General features: G+C 39.7%; 1 protein-coding gene across 1 annotated transcript in view; it reads left to right on the top strand.

Annotated features, from left to right (window-relative positions):
* zcchc24 (zinc finger, CCHC domain containing 24) overlaps positions 1–20,485 on the top strand; it is a 40,048-nt gene extending 19,563 nt beyond the window's left edge. Inside the window, exons 3-4 of the mRNA XM_084947720.1 lie at positions 9,683–9,847; positions 13,908–20,485. Of these exons, the coding sequence (XP_084803846.1) occupies positions 9,683–9,847; positions 13,908–14,021 (279 nt within the window). The 3' untranslated portion in view covers positions 14,022–20,485. The remainder of the gene's footprint in view (positions 1–9,682; positions 9,848–13,907) is intronic.
* The last annotated feature ends 785 nt before the right edge of the window (positions 20,486–21,270 follow it).

The following is a 21,270-nucleotide window of genomic DNA, read 5'->3' as shown; positions in this document are numbered from 1 at the left end:
GCTGTGATGTTAGACAATGCGGGTAGTGATGGTCGAAGCAGATGAAATGGTTTAACTAAGACATGGGGAAGTGAGACGAGTCAAAGAGTGCCGCTCTGATTTCCTTCTTTGTTTTTCTAGGTACATGTGGATAGAAATACCACTTAAGAAAATGCAGCGTGTGAAAGTATGAAGCTTTAACTGAATAGTTTCCATGTTTCACATATGACTTGCTTTGATGTGGTCAGCCCAAACCAAATGGCGCAAAAACACTGTTTTGTCAGAATTATTTTCACCCGAGGAACCCGACAAATGTTTTGCTTTTCTTCCTCTTCTGGTGTGGTTTTTACAAACAACCTTAGGCTCTTCCTTTTAAATGTGACTGGGAAGCTTATGTTATGAATCACTGACCTGTCTGCATCTCTGGGATCATTTTAACTTTGTGGTGTGTTAATGGTATCATCAAATCATACCAAAGAATCTCACACAATGAACTTCCTTGTAAGGGAGAGACTTAGCTTTGTTTGTTTGCTTCTATGTTTTAAGATTTATGTTAGATAATCATTACCTATTAAAACAATAGCTGATAACTTGAGATGCACCAACTGTGAAATTACAGTACTGTGCAAAATTCTTTAGACTCATTTCTTTATATTTTGCTTGGAAAGTTAAAAACAGGCGGAGCAGTTGATTGAAACATGTGCAGACATAATTGTAAATACAGTATATTAAACAATCTTCTCCTTCTCCTTCCTTCTCCATCCAATAGATGGAGAAGGAAGCAAAATATAAAGAAATAAGGGGTCACTTGTCACAGTTGCACTGTATTTGCTGTATTACTGAAAACGAAGTGCATTTGAGCAGATCTAAATTCAGAAATAGAGTTCTTACACATTTTTCCAAATTTGTTTTCTCAACTAAATCTCCTTCACTAAAGCCTGATTGATATATCAGTGAGGCCAATATATCAGCCGATATTAGCTATTTAACAATATATTAGTATTGAGATTCATGATGACTGATAAATATAAATTTAATAAGTAAAGAAGAGATAGAAGAAACACCCTTTAACCATGTTACAAATATTGATGTTGCGTAGTTTGTCCACCAGGGGGCACTCTGCAACATCCTTCTTGGGAACACATGTTTGGAACGCCACTAATAGCCCTTTTCCACGAGCACCTACTCAGTTTGGCTCGACTCGACTCAGGTTTTAGGGTTTACTTTTATAGTACCTGCTCTATCGGGGTTCCAAACAAGCCGAGTCTCTGTTTTGTTGTTTGTGTCGTGTAAAAATGACATCACTGGACCTTCAGCTGGGTTGCCATAACAACCCCAAGCACATTGAGGGGGTACTCAAATGTAATGGAAAACGACCAAAAGTGAGTAGAGTCAAGATGGCCTGAGTCGATCCGAGAAGCTACTAGTGGAAGCGAGGCTAAATACAACAACCACATCTGAGAATAAACAAGTCATTCTGGATATAAAACAAGATTACTTTTAAATTGGATTGCCTTGTCATAGTAAGGACTCATAGTTTGCTACTTATAACAAATATTTGGGATGTCAGTTTCTGTTTTGTGTGTCTGGAAAAAAAAATATCGGCCCATATGTAGGCTTTTTAATGCACTAAATATCGCTATTGGTCACAGTAGAATCTGTCAGACTTTTTATGTAGCTGAAGTGAAGAACAAACTTTAAGTCTTGTTCACATATAAAGGAATTTGCTCGTTGTCACCTATCACTTTTTACAAACAGTTGGTCACTGGTTGTTATTTCAGGTTATGGCTGTTTTGTAACCTTCTTTCATACTTCCCACCCTGCCATATGTCGTACAGCAGTATTTTTTGCTCTTCAGTATCTCAGCTCAGTTGAAACTAGTTTAACTCAGTGCCCTTTTTGCTTTGCTTTAATGAATATTTCACCTGCCATTCAAACTGCTGAATTTTGATATTTTGTGGTCTCTCGTTGCTCGCTGCTATAGTTTCTTACTGTCTAGTTAAGCCGTTGTCTGCGGACTGATAATATAGGAAATCCAACTCAAGGTTAATGTCTCCTCCAATATGTTGAGAAAGTACGAAATCGCCACAACCTTGAAAGGAGACGTCTTTAGCATGATTCCTTTTTATGTTTGGTTTGGAAAGGACGTCTAATATTAAGTCTGGTGTCTGTCCACTCCCCATTGCTCTCAGCAAGGAATGTAAGATCAACACGAATGCAAGGTCAACTTTAGGCTTCAGACGGTGGTCAGGACCACATTTTTCCAGCGGTCAGTAATATAAGACGTCTTTTAGAGATTTACAATGGATCAGAATTTCAGGATGGTTTTGTGGCAAAATGGTATTCAAACTGCAATTTCAGAGTCAGATGCCTGGGCTGCATACCTCTCTCCATTTCACAGTATTACCTGATTTACCCAGAAATTTTAAGACGTCTCATTAAATGTAGTCTAGACTGTGATTTCTTACTTAAAAACACCTCTTAAAATGCAGCAATCTGCCTGTAATTGTGCATCAGATCCATAATATTGTTCTCTCTGTTCAACTAACGCGTGTGGAAGTGGCAGCACATTGGCCCAGCGGTTAGCACTGTCACCTCACAGCAACAGGGTTTGAACCACCTGACCTTTCAGTGTGGAGGCTGGATGTTCTTGCATGTGTCTGCGTGTCCTCCCGTATTCTACATCCATGCATGTTAGGTTAATTAGACACTATAAATTGGCCTAAGCTGTGTTAGCCCTGTGAGGGACCTATGTCTTCTAGTATAGGCTTTACCCTCCACGCCCCCAAATTGGATATGTGTCTAACAAAATGAATGTACGTGTCTTTAAAAATCATAAAATCAGCTCCCCCCTGAGAATTCTCTCTGCATTTCTCCACACGATAACAAGTCGAGTCCACCATAGTTTTGGCCAGCGCTACAGTGGTTAGTTAACGCCGTTTTGCCCCCCCCCCCATCTCTCTCTCGCCCTCTCTCAGTCACTGAAATGTATGGCCTAATTGAAAGCAGAGGAGCAATTTTACGACAGCCCTCAGTGTTTCTCATGTTGCCCTTGCGGAGACCATCTGCTTTGGATTTAGATTTCCACCCTCCTTCTCCTCCTCCTCCGCTCCTTCTCTCAGTTTTTTCTTCCGTTTTTCCACCCTCCTTTAAGGGACTGAATTGAGGGTCTCTCCAAAAAATCATGGGGCTTGTGGTTATTTGTCCACTTTCCTTCTTTTCCATCAAGTTTTTTTTTGACCAGCAGGTTTTCAGGAGACAGAGGCTGCTTCGAATTCAACTGTGATGTCAGCCCCAGTGCTGATCTCGGTCTCTTGCGTGCCATTTTTTGTCTCCCTCTTTGTTTTACTGTGTCTTGCACAGCTCTGTTTATTCCATTTAATGCACTTTGTGTGCTCATTAATTCTGTGATATTAGCCAAAGAATGATCTGTGCTCTTGTAGCAGAGCGAAACACTTGAGTGGGAGTAATGCAGGAAACCGAGACTTTCCAGTTACGTCTCGAGAGTGTATGAAAACCTGTGTGTGTGGAATTTACCGAGAGTGTGTGTGTCTGTGCCGGGGTGTTAAAGGGAACAAGAAGAGGAAAAAGCATTAAATTACGGCTTGCTTGTGCCTGTGTGTGGCCATGTTTTGTGTCAGAGAAAGTGGGTATCACGTGTGCATGCTTGGTTTAACAGTTCAATGACCCATAATGTGTATGCATGCGTCTGTGTGTGTGTGTATATGTGCTCTGATCTGGACAAGAGGAGGATATGGTAAACTAGCTGTTGTTATGGAGCATCGCTGCCTTGTCTAAGGCCACTGTCTTACACACACACACACACACACACACACACACACACACACACACACACACACACACACACACACACACGCACTGACCTTTATCTCAACACACAGGGCTATAGCCTTGCGGACTTAAACAAACACTAAGTAATATGACAAACACTGCTTGCAGCCTCCTAGCACGGATCCCCATAGGCCCATTCGCCGTTTCAAGCCCTTGTTTCCACTTGACTGACACCTAAAATGCTCTAAATTGGTCAGATATGTCCATTTAGCTTTTAGCTTGTCACAAGCTTGAATGGTTTCAACTGTAGAGAGCAACGGAAAACAAAACACATCCTCCTGTGCAGGCTCATCTCCAGAGCGTTGCATGGTGTGATGACGCAATTCCATTAAATTAGTCATTGTATTGTGTCTGTTGTGGACAGTTTGTAAATGTTGTTTTAAAAGATTATTTTCCTGGAAATGAAGCTTAACTAAAACATTTTTGCTCAGTCATTAGTGTTTACATCTGTGAAAACCGATGTAAATCAAAGGACAGGTCCTGTATGTATGGAAGAAACACAGCACCTAATTCATTAATTAAACTCGTTCTTCGTCTAAGACCACCATGAGAGGCGGGCAAGTTACAATGGGCTGACAGCAGCTGACCACAATGTGAGTAATACTCAGATTAATGACTTCAAATGTCCAAATAAATTCTGCAGTACTTTGCAGTTGCACAAAACTGAATTTCAGACTGTGTGGAAGGCAGATGTGATGAGAAATTGGTTCATTCACTGCTTTTTCACTCACTTTTTGCTCTTTTATCAACTTGATGTCCATATTGTTGGACAGACGCAAGTTTCTTTGGTCATTTATTTGTGTGTAATTAATTTTCTAATGAGAGGCTGAAAGGCAGAAGAAAACACAAGCACGGAGATTTGTTGGACAGAGCTGATTGATTTGCAGAAGGAAGGCAAGAAAATGATTGGACCAGAGTATTGACTACAGAATTAAGTTTGACAGTGTGGGCAAGTGGAAGTCATGTAAAGAATAGGCTTCATCATATACAAAACAAAAACAAGCTTTTCTTCATTGCAAAGTATTATTTTTGTAAATGATGACTAAACTCTGGAAGTCACAGGATCTACTCTGTCACTGGAAATAGGTACAGAATATGAACTGAAAATGAGCTGCTATACACTTGCCTTCACCTACCAAACAAAATGTTAGCATGTGGCTTTGAGTGTGCGTGCGACTATGCACATGCATGAGAATGCTGATAAATTGGCTAATTCTTGACTGACTGATCCATCAGTGCATCGATTTTATTGTACACAGGTCCAAAACTAATAATTTTATTACTGATTTTTATTCATATTGATTAGGGCTGTGCGATATGACCAAAATCTCATATCCCCGATATAAGACATTTATCGTCCTGACAACGATATAAATCACAAAAATGTAATATTTTCTGTAAATTCTGTGAATCTCGGGCAAGTCGATTTGCTTGAACTTTTTCCAGCTGGGCGTCCTGTACCTGGAGTCGACTGTTTTAACCGATGCATGAAACTATATTTTTAGCCATAGGTTGTAACGGCCGCCGTTTTCTTTGTATTTATTACACGGCGTGCTGTGGGGAAAAGCCTGTTCTAACGTTTGAGTTTAAGTTTTATCTTTTTAGCACCTAACGGCTCTTTTTTTGATTCTCATCCGTAAGCACTCTGCATACTCTTTCGCGTGATTCAGTTTATTTTGAAAAGTCTCAACAGGATCTTGAGCTTTATTGTGAAAGGTTTACATGGAAAACAAACAAGCGGACAGCGGAGCCACGCGATGGTTTTACCGTCATTGTTGCTAACGTAAAAACAGGCGCTTGTCCGTCCATAGTGTGGTTATATTAAATATAAGAGAAAGAGAGAACTTATTAATAAAGCCACTACAGTAACCATCAAAACGATGAAAAAATTTTGCTGTAAACAGTTTATTTTATGACACCACGAAACAAACGATAGCCTAATAGGAAACGGTAGACGTTTTTATATCGTCATCTGATATATATCGAACAGCCCTAATATTAATTAAGTACTATTTTATTTAATCTAAAAAATGTAATATATTCAAAACAGACAAACTTTATTTATCAGGGACTTGTTAATATTGAACTACAATTGTGATATCATACCTTTTTTTTTAATCAGTCTGTATTGATATATATATGATATAAATCAAATCACTATTTCTGTCAAGCTTAACGATTCATTTTTTTCTCCTAAGTGAAGACTTAAGGTTAATTTTTATTTAAATAATATTTATTTTCAGTGTGTGTACTGTAGACATTAGCAATTAGCACTGTAACCTCACAGCCCTGAGTTTGACTCCATCACCTGGCCGGGGCCTACCGCTATAATCTTATAATTTTTTTTGTATAGATAGATTTTTTTGGAAACAATCCCACAAATAGACAAAAATACGAAACAAAGTCGAACATAAAGCAAAACTGTCATATTCACTTGTTATAATAATAATGGATTGCATTTATATAGCACTTTTCGGGACCCCTCAAAGCGCTTTACAATACCACTATTCATTCACTCTCACATTCACACACTGGTGAAGGCAAGCTACTCTGGCCATCGGCCCCTCTGGCCATCACCAGTAGGCGGTAGGTGAAGTGTCTTGCTCAAGGACACAACGACCGAGACTGTCCGAGCTGGGGCTCGAACCGGCAGCCTTCCGATTACAAGGCAAACACCCAACTCTTGAGCCACAATGTTGTGGTCCACTTATGCTTTAAGGCAAAAAAACGCCACAAGAAGTGTAATACTGTCTCAGTAAAGTGGGCAGTGAGTCTCATATATGGATCAGGTATGACATAGGTGTTCAGTCATCTCTCTATACTGAGCACACACAGAGAAATGGTTATGGCCAGGGGGTTGATAACAAAGGTTATTTACATTACGTGTGATATCACTGTGTGTCTTTATTTTTTATTGTTTTTGGTATGGAAGAAAGTAGCTGTGGCTGTAAAGCATGGCATTGTGTGTGTGCTAAAGGACGGCACTGCCTCAGGTGGTAAAAACAATTTATGGTATTACCTGCCTTTGTGTGGACATGCTTCCAACATCATTTACAGTGCATGCTTTGCTGCTTTTTTGTCTGTTTTTAAATAGCCAAAATATGTCCACACCACCAAATTCCTCAGACCCTTCTTTTCAGCAGTGTCCTTGTGTTTTGTGCTGTTGTGTTCAGTAAGTTTTTCTTAACATTTTCTGTTGTTTGCCTTTTATAACACTCACACACACCTAACCTACTGGTGTGCATGGCTGAAGTAGCCCAACCATTAGCACATATGCTGTTCCCCCTTGACAGGATGCCAGTACTTCACAGGACAAACACCTCCGGCCTGTTTAGGACAAAGCTAACAAGCACGTTTTTGGTCTGTTGGAGGAAAAATCACAGGCACAGAGAGAACAAGCATACTCTGCACAGAAAGGACCTCAGGCGACCATTAGATTCAAAGAAGAATCCATCAAGATGATGCGTGGCGCTTGCTATCAGCAAAGACAGATCTTCAGATCTTGATTTTGTAGAGACAAAAATGAAATTGACATAAAATGATTGTCAACAAATGAATGTAATTATTATTTGGTTTCTATATTCTATGTGCATAATACAAGCATCTACACAATGATTGCGAAAAGAGTTTGAGCTAATCTGAGATGGCTCAGCTGCAGACAGAGAGAGCGATGTGCAGCCAAAGGTCAACGCCGGGCCCTGGAAGCAGCATGGAGCAAGAGAGGAATGGTCATGAGGAGGATGAGTGCTGTTTCTGTCCTGCTGAGATCTGGCTGCAGTGTTAGTGAGACTTTCTTTTTCTAACAAACAGCTGCACGAGGAAATTACCACTGATTATGTTCAGATTTCTAAATAAATCTGAATAACAAGGGGGTAAGGTAGAACCTCCTGGGCAGTACACCTGGTACACTGATGATTTTGGTTTTAAACTCAGAATAGTCAGCCGTATTTTGCTGCGTGTGATAACGGTCAGTCTTGCCACAGCTGGTTCTTGTGCTTTAAAATGAATTTTTAGATTAAGAATGGCAGCCTGTTTATAGCTGGATTATATAACAGCTAGCTCATTTGGAGGAGAGCGTTCAAACAAATGTTGCCATGGCATTGTCTTCAAGATTGCCCATGGATTGCATCAAGACAACGCTGTCACTGTATAGCGAGTGGTGTGGTGCGAGCCAGCAGAAGTCAGATTTTCCAGCTTGCATGCTGTCACAGTGGGAGATGCAAAGCTGACAGTGGCTTTGAGGTCATGCTGTTGAGGGGCCCGATTGAAGCACAGCCGCCATTACTTAGTATTGGCTCGCTGCTGCTGATGCAAAGTGCTGACGTCTGTTTGGAGAAGCCACATGCTCCTGATTAAAGTTCTTATTACTCATACATGGGCTAGGACAAAATAAGAGAAAACCAGGAATACTGATTGTACCCCCTCCTCCTCTCATTCTTGGTACCCCTTACCCCCCTTACCATCTATTCCAGAATCTGCAAGCAATGTCTTAAGTTGTGATGAAAACAATCTGCAGTCGCAGGGAATCAAGAGTGGACTGGACAGGTCTGATTTCAAGTAAAAGGCGTAGCATTTCCTAACTTCCTGGAAAGCTGACAGCAGTTTCATGCTTTGCGTGAGGCTCACTTCTGCCTGTTGGGTCAGACTTTCATGAAAAAACATCTTTTTTAGGTTTTAAATAAAATAAAGGACTTCCTTGGTATTCTATTTACAGTGTTTACTTCCCAAAATGAAGATATTTGTTTACCCAGATAGCCCACTCCCAGCCTGATGATGACTGGGATGAGTCTTCATTTTTATTTCAGTAATGGAGCTTTAAATTGATAATGACAAGTTCTGACAAAGTTACTAATCAGCATACATGTGGGTTTCTTCTGGCAAATGTCTCGCAGTCATTGCAGACATGCTTCTAGAGGAAAAATTTGTCTGTTTTCCCATTGCTGCTATAGTGGCTTAAATAAAGTTGCCAACATGAAGTCATAGAGGCGGCTCCCCGAGAAAGAACTGCTCTCGGGCTTGCGCTTTTTCATGGCTGACTGACTGTTCGTAATCATCTCCCTCACGAGAATCGTTGGGAGTAATTTAACACAGATGTAATGAAAGTTAATGTCAATTACAAGACCGCAAACTGTGCCAAAACTGTTTGTAGGAGTGTCCTGTGTGATGAAGGTGAAAATATTTTAGCACAACAAGGATGGACACACCCTGCTGTCATCTCACCATCTCTTATTATCTATCCATCTTCTGGACTGAAAGAAAAAAAACCTGCATTTCTATTTCATATAATTTTTTAACTACATAAAGATATGGACTGTATATTAAAGATGAGCAACGTAAACCTGCAATATATCTAATGCACAGCAGGGGGCTACTCTTATGGTTGCAAAGAAGTCCAGCTGTGCAGAGAGCAAAAGTTGTTGCGTTTACGACGCTGACGCATAAATCCCCTTTAACGAGGTACGTTTCGCTGGCCGACTGACCGGGTTGCACCCCTCTGCATGCGTAGCTGCGCTGTGCAGGCGTTTTCCCCTCGCAGCTGAGAGATTTGCTGGATTAGGCTCTGGGGAAAATAATGTGCTGATTATTCTCATCAGAAACTGTTTAATAAACTACATTTTTCAGACATAGTTTTAAAACACAGTGTCATTGGTTGGATGCTGTTGTGTGTGTTATATTTGGATGGCTTTTCCTGTGCTGCGTTACAAATAAAGGGTTTGGTACCGTGTCACTGACAGGTCGATACCAGTCAGATCTACCCCTCCTTCTCTTCTGGCTTCAGAATGAGGCTTTAAATATATGCAGTCTATAGCTTCCACATGTGCAAGCATCTTATTCACTTTGTTCTTTACAGGCCAGACCCAAAGGTGAAGGACTGACACCCTACCAAGGGAAGAAAAGATGCTTTGGAGAGTACAAGTGCCCTAAGTGTAAGAGGAAGTGGATGAGTGGCAACTCCTGGGCTAACATGGGACAAGAATGTATCAAATGCCACATCAACGTCTATCCACACAAACAGGTATGTAAGCCTGCATCACAGCACTCATGTCCTGAGAATTTGCAGTTGAGTTAAAAAAAAAAATTGCTCATAGACATCAGGCTTTGGTTTCCGTGTTGTTTTGATGATATTCCAGATGGCCTCATTACAGTAAAATAAAAATCCCACCACTAATAATTGCTTAGGTAATAAACCAGCATTGAAGAAACTAATGAAATTTCCTGACTGATAAAAGTTTGGAATTATACACTGAATGCCATCAAATGCTAAAGCAAATATTTCTGTATTAATGGGTCTCAGACATAAACTAACTCAGAGGGAAGTCAGACTTCCAGCTGCAGAAATCTGTCTCACATTTAATAATAAGAAGGGAAAGCACATAAAGCAGGATTCTCTGGAGTCATTTTTCAAACAACACTCGAAGAGAAATCTGTTCAACTTAACCTCAAATAATCCTGGTAAGCAGCTGGGTACGGAGCTGGAGAAAGAATCGTGTCAGTTTTATATTTATCCTCAACACTTCATCTTTTGATATGTATGCTTTTTCACATTCTTCCAATTCCACTTCCTGAAATAAAATTAGGATCGTTGCCGGCTTGAGGCCTGCTCATTCTCAGAATACCACAACTGTCCATGCTTTGCTCTGTTAACACGTGAAATGAAGCAGGAAAGGGACATTTTGTACATCTGTCGAGCATTAACGCCATTCTGAGCCTGAAATTTTATGCATAATTTATTAGAAATCTCTGAGATCTTACCCAAACAGCTTACCTGTAGTCATAACCACAGATGGAAATCTGCACACACTTTGCAAGAGTTCAAATATGTCTTGGTAAAACCTGCTTTGTTCCCGAACTGGTGAGAAACCCTCACTCTGCTTTGAGTCTTGTGGCAAAGCTGCACACAGAGAAGAATGGGTGACACATTTGCAGTGTCACCCACTTAACATACCCCCCTCCCCTTTCCAACCCGGTCAGCAGTTGAAACAGACCACTAACCTCTGTGTCCTTGAGTATCAAAGAGCTCAGCACAGCTCCTTCTCAGGCTGCGGATTCCCATAAATGAAAAGAATATGGATTTTCCAAACACATCCACGAGTGTTCAAAATTTAGTCCTCTTTAACGTCATACAGACATGAACTTTCGACCCTTTTGATCAAGATTTTAATTTGTACCCTTTTAGATATCAAACTCAAGTTTTTTGTCACCCTCGCTTTACACAAAACAGTCTCTCTCAGTCCGTCTCTTCTCTTGTAGCTGCAACAAAGCCAGTCAAAGCAATTAAACGTGTATGTCATCAGCTATTGAAGTTAGGTTACTTTAATTATTCTTAAACTGAAGTGTTAAGCAGTTATTTTATATTTTGTATTGCACACTTCTAGGAGAAAAACTTGCCTAGAGTATTTTCCTGTTTTTCTGTTTTATCTGTTCCAATAAAGTCACACTTCAAATTTGGAAGTTTGTCATCAGTGACAGTAGGTCATTGGAAAAGGACAGAAAACGAACTTATTTTATTTGTAAATGTTGCTGCCTCTAGCATCTTAAATTCTCTTGATATATTGTGATATAATTTTGAGGTTTTATTACCCACCACTTTTGGTCACGCCCAATCATAGCATCTTCAGTTCAGCCATCTTTCTTTTTTTCTTTTTGTCAGTACCACTGCCTCCAAACTCATACATCAGCAGGAGTCACTACTGTCTTGTAAACCTTCCCTTTCACTGTTAATGCTGCCTGTCTGTCACAAATCACTCCTGACACTCGTCTCCACCCACTTCACGCCACCTGCATTCCCTTCCTCACCTCTCTTGTGTACAGAATTTGCAGAATGCAGAATTTGGCTTGGTTTCGCCCCTCGGATCATTTACCGCTTAGATTCAGAGAAATAATCTGCCGTTATCCTTTAATTACATATTATGTTTAACTGACCAGTATTTCTGGGGCCGACTAGCAAAGGCAGCAAGGTTTTCACATCTAGTCAACTAGTCACGCATATCCTTAGTACATTTTGCAACATCTAGTGTTTTACATGCGATGCTGTCATCCTAGATAGAAGATAGGGAGCTAACAGCTAGTACAAACTGCAGTACTTAACTTGTGCCGCTTTTCCACTAGTACCTACTCTAATCTACTCAACTCAGCTCTACTTGGTTTCAGTTGTTTTGCATTACGATTGAGCACCACCTCAGTGTGGGTGGAATCGTTATAGCAAGGTGGCCCAAAAGTCATGCTGCTCTGATTCTGTCGTCACTCACCAAGCACAAAAATCTGCACCTTGTTGTTGGACCATGGTGTTACTTTGTGCGTAGCCATTTTCCTCTCGGTGCTGGGTTTAAAAAACGGCGGATTTGATTCTTTTGAAGGAGTTGCTCTCGTGACTCATCCACTGACATACAGTCGAATGATGTTGCATTTTAATCTCGGCAGCTCGCTTGAAACCCCGACAAAGTAGGTATTAAATGCATACCTGGTACCAGGTACTACCACCTAATGGTAAACCCTAAAAACCGAGATGAGTCGAGCTGCGTTGGTGCTAGTGGAAAGGGGCATTTGAAGGTCTGAGAGTTGCCACTGCGTCAGCAAGCCTCCAGGTCACCTGAAGTTGTGACCATAGACTATATAAATGATAGATTTATGTTCTGGGTCTGAAAAGTGAAGAAAATGTGCAAGTGTTTTAAAGGTGGATTATTTCTAATGGCTAGCAAGAGGTTAGTCCATCTTCTTCTCTACCAAGGCTTACCTTATGATTGGAAGGTCAGTATCAATTAAGCATGTAATGTCCCTGTCCCACAATCAGATCGTGTCCTTCTTCATCTTGTCTAGGTTCAAAACACCAAGATGGTTAAGGGCAAAATGCTCACGTCGAGCATTCACGATCCAACTTCATCTACCAGTGGGTAACACTACGGTGGCAACATGCATTTGTTATATACAGTGTGTGTATTGAGGTTTCTCACACGACATCACACGAGTTCATCCAATCTGCCATGTTGGATGCGATATGGTTGCTGAGAAAAAATATGTATTCCCTGACGGTTTTGCTAGCAGATTGCCATGTTAATCTTTAGTTTTTCATGTTTATCTGCAAATGATGCCAACTTTCAAGACAAGTGATAGTAAAATTTGCAAAAAGTGACAGAAACTAGAAATGGAGAATATTTAGCTTTAGAGTAAAAGCTGTGCCTTTTTGATGTTGGTTGCAATGCTGAAGAACAACTTTTACTTTGAAGGCAAAACTTTTGCCTCCTAAACCTCCAATTTTTTTAGTTCGTTTTTCACGCTTTGGTTTCACTAGTACTCGGAGAGTACCTGAGAGACAAGTTAACATTACATTGTTTGTGGTCACATGTATGCAAAACCACTTTTTTTTTATATTTACATATAGTAGATGTTTCTTCCTTAAGGTCATTTCACTGGGTGATGCCTGCAGTACAGGGCCTTGAACTCAATTCCCTTTAGCCTCCAAGGGAACTCTCTTCCAGCTTTCATCAAGGACCTAATGTCTTTGACAAAGCAATAATACATTTTCAACTTCGTGGAAGACTCATTAGACTCAAATATCTCCTTGTGGTGACCCATGGTAACCTGGTTTCCTTTAGCTAGACCACTAGGAATAAATAAAGGTTTTGTTCAAAGCTCTAACAAGAAAAAAAAAACAATAGATGAAAAATAAAATTTTCCAGATGGACCGTTAAAATAACCTCCAAGCGTGCTGGCCCAGAAAGGTTACCTTTGTCCTCGATAATGAGTCCAAGATGGTCAGTGTTGAAGCCAACATTTCCATACAGTCCATCACAATTAAATGCATACTGCATCTTTTCCTTTAGCACCAGGTTGTTAAAATGTATTGCTAGCCAGCATGGCTGATGGTGCATTGCCATATCTCTGCATCTAATTTGGCAAATAACACATCAGGTCTGTGAAGAATATGAGAGTTGGAGTTGTTAGGCGTATAGCTGACCTGAATCTGTTGCCAAATAAACGGCTTGCAAAATTCAAGAGGTTTATGTGTGTTTCTTGCTCGGTTTGCCCTTTTCTGTGTTTAATATGACTCATTATTGGTCTTCTGTTTGTATCTCCAGCGACCTTTAGAGAAGCCAGATGGCCTGGATGTGTCTGACCAGAGTAAGGAGCACCCCCAACACCTGTGCGAGAAGTGTAAAGTCCTTGGCTACTACTGCCGCCGTGTGCAATAAATATTCATCATTATTCAGGAGCAGAGAGGAGCCGCTCCATCCCAAACCCTGTTTTTTTTTATCCGCCATTGAGACATTATACATCCTCCCTTCTCGGTCCACATCCAGATTTCCCTCAACACGACATGGCACCCTTTCTTCTTCACGTCTTCCTCCCAGTGTCTCGGAAACATCTAATGTAGACATTAGGTCTAATCCTCCCAAATCTCCTGATGCCTTCCTTTATTACCACATCAATTAATTCTGCTCCCTCTTCTCAGCCACTTGTGGAGCATAGACTTTAGTCATTTTCCTCCTCTTTCAGTGACAGTACATCCAAGAATATGTTTGAGGGTCACCCTCTATCTCTTGAAGTGCTCTTCAACACAGCAAAAAAAAAAAAAAAAGAGGCCAAAACGATTGACTTTTTATGCCTTATGTATCAGAACCACATGATTAATTTACTCAATACTCAATGTTTAACAACAGAAAATTATTATATTGATGATTTAGCACCAGGGGTTATATTTCCTTGGCATCACTGACAGTATTTGTCTCAATAGATTACCTCACCTTGGGGTTTGTTGGCTTTGTGTTTACAGAGATCTGCTTTCCATTTCCCTGCCAAGTGAAGTGTGTGGAGATGTGACGAACGTTTAACTGGGGCCTCTCATGATGGCATAATGTATTCGAGGCCTTTGATGTCTTGCCTTATTAGGGTCAGCAGCACATCTTATTAACTGTGAATTAACTGAGGGATAATGTGCCATGCATCCCTAGCTTACATTTGGCCTATTTATTTTCTTGTTGTCTCGTGTGCAATTTGAATTTTAACTGGGACATATAGAGACATTTTTGTATGTTTGTATATCGCATTATTGTGTAACTGCTTCCACTTGTCTTTAGAAACTACTGTAGGTTCAGTTGTATAAAACGCTCCTTGGGCTAGATTTAGTGCATTGCTAATAGATAACGCTTCATTTATCCTATTCCTATTTTTGTTGTTGTTCTTGTCATTCTTGCCTCTCATTTATTTGTTAGCGTTGGAAAAAATAGACACTAGATAGGCAGAAGCAGCTGTGGGGAAAAATGGTTTAGTAATTGTTGGCAGTCACATATTTTCATTGTTTCAAAACTATTGATAAAATGCTTGCCACAGCTTGTTTAGCATTGATAAACATGATTTTGGACCCTAAACTGTTCACATAAATCCTGAATAGATTTTAACCACAAGATAGCAAAATACAAAAGGAGCTGTTTGCTTGACAGAGATTCAGAGAGACTTTTTTATCCAAGTTTTAGTGCCAGTTGATGTCTGGCAGCCTCAGTGGAGTCGGTGAAGCAAGATGGAAAACTTTCCAAGGGCTTGTACACTGAAGAAACTACGTCCAACAGCTAATTGCAGCGTAGAGTGCCTAAAGAGAGGTGAAGCTTTGGAGAACTTTGCTTTTCAGGTTTGTCGAGAGACAGAAGAGCTGGTTTGTGATATGTTGATGGTGAAAATTCATGGCTGTATTGAAATTTATGGTGATTTAAGTTTACATTCATTTTTATGGGGCCTAATATCAGAAACCATATCTTTAAAGTGGAACTATTATGTATTTTCTTCCTCATTTCTTGTTATACATATATACATCCAGGCATCCCCTAAAACAGAGAATTTTCCAGGTTAGCAAGTTAGTTTCCACGTAAAGACGATATGCCATGTTCTGACTAAAGTATTTCTAAAACACAAGCACAACATTTGGCGTAAACAAAGATGCAAAACAAAAAAGCAGTGACATTTGGATTATTGAAGTTGGGCTAGCAGACGATGCTAAAAATATGCTACCTGGTGGTTAGCTTTAGAGCTAGCTATTAGCTTAAGCTAATATAAATACATTTTCTAACAAAAAAATTTAAGAATTGAGTTAAATTGTTCGTGCTGTTCAGCTGGGAGAGATAAAGCCATTACAGAGCAGAAAGAAGATGCTAAAAACGGATCAAATTTCAGCCAAAAGAGCATCTCAGATTAGCACAACTGCTACATTAATATGTGACTGTATGGTTTGGATTACTCGCTGTAAAAAAGTCCTGATCCTAAGCCCAAGGTCCACACTGAAATCTTGGTGTGATTCTTCAAATATTCTTCAAATATTTGGTGTTTGGGGCAAAGTCTTAAAACACATTAAAAAGATGACAACCTCTACCAGTGCAGTAGGAGCTTGGACCAGGAAACAGAGCTGATCCTAAAGGAGCTATAATGCCATTTTTAAGATTGTAGGGCTCCCCTGAAAAATATTTATTTTAAGCCTAAACATCCAAAAGTACTCCACTGTAGCCCACAAATAAAAACCCTCATCTGGAAATGAGCATAATAGAGCCACTTTAAAGAAAAAGGAATACCCACTGTGGTTCCATATATCACTATGCAGATGTGAAGCACTAAAGAGGAAACTATTTTAGTTATCATTTATGGAAATCTGCTTTTCGAGGATCCTTGGTATAGGAATTGTGAACTGTTTTATATGTACTGTATTTCTAGCCTTACAAAAACTGGCTGACAATATTTTATACTATAACATACTGTATGTGCCTTAAAACGATTGTGTCAAGGCTAAGAGGCCATTTGAAATTTCAAAGATTTGTGGCGAGAGACTCAGAGGTGGAGCAGTATTATGTGCATGTGGTTAACTGTGATGCAGAGTAAGTTTGTTGTAGGTTCAAGATGTGACACAGGACAGAAAAATGATAAAGCTCCGCTATTAGCGGTTGAACTGGCATAGTGGGTGTTCGATTCATGTTGGAGGCACAGGCTGAAACAGCATTTCCAGCTGGCAAAAACAATCTTACTGTGGTCTGTTGTCATGGAATATCAACAGAGATGTTATTTCTTAGTCGATCCACACAACAGAATGAAGTTGACACAAACTGTGGACCTCACTCATTGTTATTTTTATCTGTTATCGTTATGTTTTTTCAAGGAAACCGTGGGTTTTGTGAAAAAACATGCATTGTTACTTGCTTTAGTGGAAATGGATGATATTGGTGCATTACACTGTTGGGAAATTTAACTAAATTCCATCTGTTGATTTAAAAGGGCACTCCAGTGATTTACTATTCCAGCTTCACCAGTTGGGAGGCCTGCAGAAGACACTAAATAACAGTGCATGCAGCAGTGGATGAAATATCTTTACTTTCAGTTTGGCTCAAGCTCCAGAAATGCATCAGCTATTATGCAACTCAGTAGCCTTTTAAAGTAAGCTCCATAGACTGTATATAAACAATGGATTTCAAAAGCAGCGTCAGTGTTAAGACATCTTAAATTTACATTCTTTGTAATGGCCAATAGAGGATCGACTTCTGTGGTTGTAAATGGACTTGAAGTCCAAAAGCACTTTTTACCATAAACCTCATTCACCCAATCAAACACAAAGCACTTTTACTGTTACTGTAGGCTCTGTATAATACTTACGTACACACTCACACTCCGATGAATGCATCGGGAGCAACTTGAGCTTCAGTACCTTGCCAAAGGATTCTTCGGCATGCAGATTAGAGGAGCCAGGGATCCATTTGGTAGATGACCTGCTCTACCTCCTAAACCACAACCAGAGAAAATGACCAGCTCATTTTGAGTATTGAGATTTATTTGTATTTCCCAGCTGGTTGCTGGCAGTTGCTGGGATATTATTGCTAAAGTCTGAATTGTGGAGATCTACAGATCAGTCAGTGACCCCCTGGCAACCACCTGTTGCTAAGAATCTTGTATTCCCCAGCTGATTAGCAAAAACCTCCTCCAAAAAAATGGAGGCTTACCTTCAAAGTTGCACGTTTTCAAACATGTTAGCTCTCCCTGGCAACCACTAGGACTCTCTGGCCCCTACTGGTCACCAAGGGGTCCCCACATTTTTCTTTGGCCGTCGCTGAGGAAAAATGTGTATTTTGCAACTGGTTGGTAAAAAACTTGTTGATATACCTTTGGTCCCTAGCAGATGGTTACAGTTACTCTTAGTTTGCATGGAATGAGCTGACTTGTCCACAAACACTGGCCAGCTAATCTCCGCAGGGAAGTGACACAAACTGGAAACAGAATGTTTTCCTTAAAAGTAGAAGTTGTGTCTTCTGCTTTTAGTTTGCAAGTGAATGTTCTCTGTTTCTAGTTTGCATCAGTGTTTGCAGAGAAGGAAGGCGCCATCTTTCACGCAAACTACAACCAACTGCAGCAATCTGCTAGTGACCAACGCAATTGCGAGGTGGTTTCTGGTGCAGTGCCTTCTTTGCAACCAGTTTTACTCAGCTACAGGAACCACTTGCCAACTAGGCAGGAAATATACATATTTCCCTCATAACCATTGGTTGTATCGCGTCCAATATGGTGGAAAACTCTGAAATCACATGAGGAACCTCAAAAACCCCACAAAGTCATTCTTACTTCTCAATCACTGATTTCAAGTCTTATTTAATACAGTGTGATTTTTTTTTTTTTTTTAAATATGGCCCATCTTTCAAATTCACTTGATGAACAAGTTGGCCAAAATACTCAACTCGTAGATCAGGATCAAAGTCCAAAAACCTTGACGTGTCCAAGTCCATCTTCTATATACAGTCTATGCTAGACTCCCCAGCCTACTAAATGCTGACAATAAAACTCCTCACTTTTTAACACAGGCTTTTTTGATTTTCTCTCACGTGACAATGAGCCTCCACAGCCCCAAAAGATATTACAGTAGCTAAAGGACAAATCTGTGGAGTGTCCCTTTGAAGGAGTAACTGAAAGCACTTCGTTGCATTTATAGTAAAGACCCAATTTTTATGAAAGATTCACCACTGTTGGGAACAACCCATTTTTCTTCTTATTAATGTCTGTTTTTGTTCTGTGTAATGACACTAGGCTAACAGGTCTCCCATAACCTTATTTTCTACATCAGACCATGTGGCTGTAGTGAAAGGAATACATACCAATTATGCCTTATGAACTAACCTCATAAACAAATAATATTATTAGTTATTGTGAATCACGTTAATGTTGATAAATCCTGTCAGAGAGTTCGATTCCGCCCAGAGACATGTTATGAGGAGGTCATTTAAAATGGCAACTCAAGAGCCAATGGAAGCAGCTGATACATTTTAAAAGAAAAAGAAAGAAAGAGAAATCTCTGCTTTCAGAGTGTAGTGTCTTGAATTACATATACTTGACTTTTCTAGTACCTTTTCAGTTCAAAATTGTTATTTTCTATGAATGAGATGTGTATTTTGGAACTCTTAATAGATGTTGAAAATTTTAAAGCAATCTGCAAAAAATCAAGAGTTATTTCCCTGACAAAGATCGACTGTTTTATGTATATATTTGATGGCCATCGTTTTCAATGATAGTAGCTCTTTTGAAGTGTTGAAGCAATATCAAAGCTTTTTCTCTTTCCGGCGTGAAGAAGGGCCTATTGCTGAGAAATAATCAAAGCTGGGAGTTGTTTTTTTTCTTCTTCTTTATGTTTTACAATAATCTGAAGGGTTATCCTGCAGAAATATTTATGGAAAGACTTTTTACAACACGTTTTGTATAGAATATGCAACAAAATTACACTAAGAAGGAAATATTGATGTCTACATAGAATATTATTAAAAAGAAAAAAAAGCTGGTACATAATTAATAACCTTTCTCAATTATAAGCCATTGTATTTTTTTTTCCTGTGTGTTTTTGATTTATTGATGTTATCAGAGTTTAATAACCCATTATTCAGTTGCTATGTGACTAATTATGAGCTGCCATATGCATCCATACAGCCACGTGTATTCATTTTGTAAACGATATTATGAAAATATGTGTTAACATGCAGAAAAGTATGTTTTTATTAATTAGTGACGGATACTCACCACTGTATAAACGCATTAAACTGTGAGATGTAGTTTGGTTAAAGCAGCGATAACAAGAAACTATTATAAAATGTTATATTGGTAGTGTAGCGAGTGTATACTTCTGTCAAGGAAGCGTGTGTGACAAAGAACTATTTTAGAGTTTGCATGTGCATGTGTTTTGAATGAAATATCCCCTTTTTTGTGCAATGTATACCTATTTAAATACCTTACAGTAGTTTGCTAAAGTAAATATTGTTTTTAACATTATCAGCAACGTCTGATTGTTATTAGTCCTCATTTACCGCAAATGTAGCCTCTGCAGATAATACATATTTACTGAATGTAACGTGTTAACACTTAAGTGGTCGAGTCAGAGAGTCTCGTTTGTATTCTTTACTGTCTGTATCACTTGAGATGTTTGTCATGCAGTATTGCAATAATGTAATATTTGATTTGGACAGAACGCAGGCGTGCGGTCGGGAAAGACAATGATTATGGGAAGCAAGGACAGTCGTGGCCTCGAGAGTCGACCACAGGTCTGTTTTTCATGTCCATGAAAACGGCATTCCAAAATGTGCCTTATTTGTTAGTTGGGAAAACATTTTAGTGCTGTTCAGAGTTTGATGAATAAAAGTCACATTGAATTAAAGCCACCCGGGTTGCGCAGTTTTCATTTGTTTTCGGGTCCTGTGCCGAATTTATGTTAACTGGGAGGTGTTCGTTCTGGTGTCTGATTTCAGCCAAAAGCAACACGTTTTTGTGAGCGCTCCTCTCGTTAGTGTTTTTGCCATCGCTCTTGAGTGCGAGGCTTACGCAACACTGAGCGTATAGATTACGATAAAGGGGCTTTTAATGGATTATTCATGGTGGTTGTGTAACGCAGAAGAGCGAGAGACTTGGAAAACATTTTTTTTTCCACTTGCCATGAAAGTGCTGAGAGATAACAGACATGTAAACCGGCCAGGACGCATACCCCCTCCCCCATTTCCCAACACTTGTGGACAGGAAAACCCCCCACAAAAAGATGCCCACTGTCTCTGTGATAACGCAGACACTTAGAGAAGCAGCAGCATGCACCAGCTGTAAAGATGTCATTGTTTTGCATGTGTGGTAAAAAGAAATGGCACAGTCGTCTCCGGAGCCAAGTTTCCATACACATTATTGGACATGCATTCCAAATAACTAAAACTAAACCCGAGGGTGGGGACCCAAATTATATCAAGTTTGTTACAACATCTCCAGCTCAAACAGAGCGAGAGCTGAAAAATCTCTATGGCAACAATGTAATCTGAGAATTCAAACAAACGGAGGAAGGTCAGCGCACATATGGTTTCATTTAGGGGCAAGAGCTGCCTTTTTCTTCTTCATTATTTACTTTTATAAAGTATTAGCTCGATAAGCAGCACCACCCAGTCTCTGGCTTTCAGACATGTC

Source organism: Perissodus microlepis, chromosome 13, assembly GCF_051167445.1.
Source record: "Perissodus microlepis isolate ML-2025 ecotype Zambia chromosome 13, ASM5116744v1, whole genome shotgun sequence".
NCBI lineage: Eukaryota > Metazoa > Chordata > Actinopteri > Cichliformes > Cichlidae > Perissodus > Perissodus microlepis.
This window is presented reverse-complemented; position numbering and strand designations above follow the sequence as displayed.